Below are 6,119 nucleotides of genomic sequence, written 5' to 3' on the forward strand. Positions count from 1 at the left end.
TATGGATGTGAGAGTTGGACTGTGAAGAAAGCTGAGCGCCGAAGAATTGATGCTTTTGAACTGTGGTGTTGGAGAAGACTCTTGAGAGTCTCTTGGACTGCAAGGAGATCCAACCAGTCCATTCTGAAGGAGATCAGCCCTGGGATTTCTTCGGAAGGAATGATGCTGAAGCCGAAACCCCAGTCCTTTGGCCACCTCATGCGAAGAGTTGACTCATTGGAAAAGACTCTGATGCTGGGAGGGATTGGGTGCAGGAGGAGAAGCGGGCGACAGAGGATGAGATGGGCGGATGGCATCACTGACTCGATGGACGTGAGTCTGAATGAACTCTGGGAGTTGGTGTTGGACAGGGAGGCCTGGCGTGCTGCAATTCATGGGGCAGCAAAGAGTCGGACACGACTGAGCAACTGAACTGAACTGAACTGAATTCACAGAGCTACAAGGTTGAAAGCCCTCTGAATGAAGATAGCATGGTACACATCTATAATGCTAAAGTCTTTATTTTACAGGTCTTCAAACTTTGGCTTAGCCTATAGCAAGCAAATAGTAAAACATGTATATTCAGAAGAGATTGATGTTTGTGCATATGTGAAGAAAGCTTTCACGTAAGCAAGATTAGCCAAAACAAACTAAAAGAAAAAATCTCATTTGCTACTGATAACATAGGTTATATTAAAACTCAGCTTACTGATAATATTTAAATAGTTCAATCTTTTCAGCAAAAAAATTAACCTTACAAAACCTGAATACATCACAACAGTGTAGGAGAAAAAAGAGCTTACTATGACTAAAGCCATTTAACCTCTCTATTATATGGAATAACAACACATATATCTTCCATATATAAATGGAAGAATCAAATGTGCTCTGTCTCAAAAGACCTCTGTGAGGTTTAAAAAAAAACCACTTGTAAACATAATTACAGAGTGAAAAAAGTGTTTTTAAGGAGGAACACTAATTCAAAAGTGAGATACATTCTCTGATTAAACCTCAAAAAAATGTTTTCATTACACACAGGAACTCTATGTAAAAAACAAATCCTTTTGAACTTTTCAAGTCAACTTTTTTTTCCTTTAAGAAAGTTTTTTTTTTAATTGTCATTAACTAGTTTTAATATTGGAGAAGGCAATGGCACCCCACTCCAGTACTCTTGCCTGGAAAATCCCACAGACAGAGGAGCCTGGTAGGCTGCAGTCCATGGGGTCGCACAGAGTCGGACACGACTGAGGTGACTTAGCAGCAGCAGCTTTAATATACTTAAATATTAAAATAATCGCCCATTTATACTCTGGTGAGAATAGAGAGAGACAGTCTTTTTGGAGTCAGACATAACATAAATCCTCAGACCTGCATTTACTGAGATATATGATTTGGGGCAAGTTAATTTACATAGCTGGCCCTCAGCTTTACTATCTGTAATCTGGGATTAAAAATAAACTTGCAGTTATAAAGACCAAATGAGAATTTAGCTGTAGCATTTGGTACTTGGTAAGCCTCAATAAACATAATCCATCTCAATGCTCAGTTGCTCAGTCATGTTTGACTCTTTGCGATCCCATGGACTGTAGTCCACCAGACTCCTCTGTCCATGGGATTCTCTAGGCAAGAATACTGGAGTGGGTTGCCATTTCCCGCTCCAGGGGATCTTCCGAACCCAGAGATGGAACCCGCGTCTCTTCCATCTCCTGCATGGTCAGGCAAATTCTTTACAACTGCACCACTTGGGAAGCCCCAATCCATCTACACCTCCAGCCAAAAACAAAAAAAGATTTTTATTAACAATCTTTCCAGATAGCAAATTTCCTTACATGTCATGGCCTCACCTTTAATACTCCTCTATCTTTTTTGGAGGTAATATCCTCTCCCTGTTCAGCAACAGCTGCTGCAGGGCTTTCTCCATTGTTCTTGGCAGCTTCATCAGTAGTCATTGTCTTTTAAAAGTAGAAAACCTGCTGAGAAGAAACAAATTTTAGCTAGGAGATGTATCACTTCATTATGTATCTTAAAATGCCCCTAGAAACAGAGCTTTACCTGACCCAAGATTTACATAGGGCCAATAAGGTTAAACACCAAAAAGGAAAATAAAAACGTTTGCTATGAGCATGTACTGACGTCATGAGGCATGTAAATAAAACATCATCCAAATCTTCAATTTCCCATCTAGCTCTGGTCCCAAATTAGAGAGCAGCACAAGTCAGGCTTGGCAGTGATTATATTCCTTAGTATGATTACACATTGAGAAGTAGTCCTTTCAGAACTTGAAAATGTCCTTTTCCTACAACCATATTCTTGACAGAGAATTAAGAACTTACCAGGTGATCTGATAAAAGAAACAGCAATCTATCACAGTGGAAAATAGGACAAGACTTTAGAAAATGATAGACCCCAGTCTGAGCCTCAGTTCCATGTCCATAGTTCATAGTTACTATGAGGCATTAAGGAGATAACAAATGTTAAGGGATGAGCGCAAAATCATAACCGAAAAATGTAAACATTTATCATGACGATTATTGGTTCTTTTGTAGAGCCACATTTTTCATTTCCTGCTCAAATTTTCCTACAGAATGATGTTCTTCTCTACCATGGCACTCAACGCCTTCCACAACATGACCCTAACCTATGTTTCAGGTGGAGCCTCCAGTACTTTCTTTACTTTCTCACATGTGGCTCACGCTCTAGCCAAACCAGACCAGGCTTCTCCTGCAACAAGTCCTGTGCTTTCCCATCTCCATACTTTGGGCATTCTTTTTCTTTCCCATTCTTCCCTTCATTGTACCTTCCCTCAAATGCTACCTTCATTGTACCCACTTTAACCTTCTATTTTGCAGTTGTCTGCCCTTTACTTTCTTAGCTCTTCCATTGATTTGCATTCTATAATATATTCATAAGAAGACACACAGTGTTTCAGGTACACAAGGTGATTCAGTTATACATATACACATATATTATTTTTGAAATTATTTTCCATTATAGGTTATTACTAGACACTGACTGTTATGACCAACCTAGATAGCATATTAAAAAGCAGAGACATTACTTTGCCAACAAAGGTCCGTCTAGCCAAGGCTATGGTCATGTTTTTCTACTGGTGAGAGTTGGACTGTGAAGAGTTGGACTGTGAGAGTTGGACTGTGATGTGAGAGTTGGACTGTGAAGAAAGCTGAGCACCGGAGAATTGATGCTTTTGAACTGTGGTGTTGAGACAGACTCTTGAGAGTCCCTTGGATTGCAAGGAGATCCAACCAGTCCATTCTAAAGGAGATCAGTCCTGGGTGTTCATTGGAAGGACTGATGCTGAAGCTGAAACTCCAGTATTTTGGCCACCTGATGTGAAGAGTTGACTCATTGGAAAAGACTCTGATGCTGGAAGGCACTGGGGGCAGGAGGAAAAGGGGACAACAGAGGATGAGAAGGGCAGATGGCATCATGGACTCGATGGACATGAGTTTGAGTGAACTCCGGGAGTTGGTGATGGACAGGGAGGCCTGGAGTGCTGCAATTCATGGGGTGGCAAAGAGCTGGACACGACTGAGCGACTGAACTGACTATATAGTTCCCTGTGCTATACAGTAAACCTTTGTTGTTGTTGCATATCTATTTTTTTAATTAGAAATCTAGCATTCTATTCATACTAAGTCAAACAAGTAGAATCAAAATGTCATAAAATTTATAGTTAGGCAAAAATTCTAAGTTTTCTGAAATATATATACTATACATATTGTTTTTACATATATGTATACAAACTTTTCTACTAGTTGATAAAGGCTTAAGAAAGAACATCAAAAAACAAAAAAGAAGAGATGGAAAAACTGGAAAACAAACTAAATGAAATGGGAGCACTGAATATGAAACAGAAAAAGTGGAACAAACGAGATAAAAGTAAAAGATCATCATGTAGTTCAGTTGTTTCCAAACATGGCTGCTCATTAGAAACATATCTGGAGCTCTGAAGAAAAAAAGCAATACCTGGGCATTTTTATTTTTCAAAAATTCCAATAATTCTGATATACATCTGGATTTTAAAAAGTGATTACAGGTTTTTCTATTAAATGGCAGTTTTGGTGATATAGAGTTCTGTTGTTTTTCTGTTGACCAGTCATAATACAATGGTATTAAGTAAGAGTTGCACAATCACAATAGTAAAAGATGTTTATCAGTTTTCACAATCAAAACAAACAAACAAAAAGAACAGTTTTCACACTCAATAGCCAGACCAAAAATAGAAGATTATTACAACTGCAAGCCATAATGGAAACATGACTAACCTGGCACTATAAAATAATTATACAACCTGGGGGGTGGTCAAGCAGAGTAAAGTGGAAGTAGAATTGCATACATGCACACGTTCTCACCTGCCCAGCCAATCTATGTCTGGGGCATTTAATCCATTTACATTTAAGGTAATTATCAATATGTAAGATCCATTACCATTTTCTTAACTGTTTTGGGTTTATTTTCTGCAGGTCTCTTCCTTCTGTTTCCCGCCTAGAAAAGTTCCTTTAGCATTTGTTGTAAAGCTGGTTTGGTGGTGCTAAATTCTCGTAACTTTTGATTGTCTGGAAAGCTTTTGATTTCTCCATCAAATCTGAAGGAGAGTCTTATTGGGTAGAGTATTCTTGGTTGTCGGTTCTTCCTCTTTCATCACTTTAAAGTGCCATTCCCTTCTGGCTTGCAGAGTTTCTGGTGAAAAATCAGCTGATAGCCTGATGGGAGTTCCCCTATATGTCATTTTTCCCTTGTTGCTTTTAATATTTTATGTCTTTAATTTTTGTCAGTTTGATTACTATGTCTTCGTGTGTTCCTCCTTGGATTTATATCCTGCCTGGGACTCTCCACTTCCTGGACTGCTATTTCCTTCCCCATGTTAAGGAGTTTTCAGCTATCATCTCTTCACATATTTTCTCAGGTCTTCTCTTTCTCTTCTCTTTCTGGGACCCCTATAAAGTGAATGTTGGTGCATTTAATGTCCCAGAGATCTTTTAGGCTGTCTTCAATTCTTTTCATTCTTTTTTCTATATTCTGTTCTGCGGCAGTGATTCCACCATTCTGTCTTCCAGGCCATTTATCCTTTCTTCTGCCTTAGGTATTCTGCTATTGATTGCTTCTAGTGTATTTATTTTTTTGTCTGTTCTTTAGTTCTTCTCAGTTCAGTTGCTCTTTTGTGTTCACCTCTTTGTGACCCCATGGACTGTAGCACGTCAGGCTTTCCTGTCCATCACCAACTCCTGGAGCTTATTCAAACTCATGTTCATGGAGTCAGTGATGCCATTCAACCATCTCATCCTCTGTCATCCCTTCTCCTCCTGCCTTCAATCTTTCCCAGCATCAGGGTCTTTTCCAGTGAGTCAGTTCTTCATATCATGTGGCCAAACTATTGGAGCTTCAGCATCAGTCCTTCCAATGAATATTCAGGACTGATTTCCTTTAGGATTGACTGGTTCGATTTCCCTGCAGTCCAAGAGACTCTCAAGAGTCTTCTCCAACACCACAGTTCAAAAATATGAAGTCTTCAGCACTCAGCTTTCTTTATGGTCCAATTCTCACATCCATACATGACTACCGGAAAAACCATAGCTTTGACTAGACGGGCCTTTGTCAGTGAAGTAATGTCTCTATTTTTTAATATGTTGTCTAGGTTGGTCATAGTTTTTCTAACTTGGGGCAAGCATCTTTTAATTTCATGACTGCAATTACCATCTGCAGTGATTTTGGAGCCCCCCAAAATAAGTCTGTCACTGTTTCCATTGTTTTCCCACCTATTTGCCACAAAGTGATGGGACTCGATGCCATGATCTTCATTTTTTGGATGCTAAGTTTTAAGCCAGTTTTTCTCTCTCCTCTTTCACCTTTACGAAGAGGCTCTTTAGTTCTTCTTCACTTTCTGCCATAAGAGTGGTATCATCTACATATCTGAGGTTACTGATATTTCTCCCAGCAATCTTGATTCCAGCTTATGCTTCACCCAGACCAGCATTTTCCATGACATACTGCCATGATCTTCATTTTCTGAATGCTGAGCTTTAAGCCAACTTTTTCACTCTCCACTTTCACTTTCATCAAGAGGCTTTTTAGTTCCTCTTAACTTTCTGCCATAAGGGTGGTGTCATCTGCATATCTGA

General features: G+C 39.3%; 1 protein-coding gene across 3 annotated transcripts in view; it reads right to left on the bottom strand.

Moving 5' to 3' along the window:
* FKBP5 (FK506 binding protein 5) overlaps positions 1-6,119 on the bottom strand; it is a 119,342-nt gene that overhangs the window by 67,527 nt on the left and 45,696 nt on the right. For 2 of the 3 annotated variants that reach the window (XM_010848642.1, XM_010848641.1), the window contains exon 3: positions 1,824-1,949. In XM_010848642.1, the coding sequence (XP_010846944.1) occupies positions 1,824-1,928 (105 nt within the window). In that variant the 5' untranslated portion in view covers positions 1,929-1,949. Of the gene's footprint in view, positions 1-1,823; positions 1,953-6,119 lie in introns of all 3 variants that reach the window. The other variant, XM_010848643.1, reaches the window with a different exon arrangement.

Source organism: Bison bison, unplaced genomic scaffold (assembly GCF_000754665.1).
Source record: "Bison bison bison isolate TAMUID 2011002044 unplaced genomic scaffold, Bison_UMD1.0 scf7180017864270, whole genome shotgun sequence".
Lineage (NCBI taxonomy): Eukaryota > Metazoa > Chordata > Mammalia > Artiodactyla > Bovidae > Bison > Bison bison.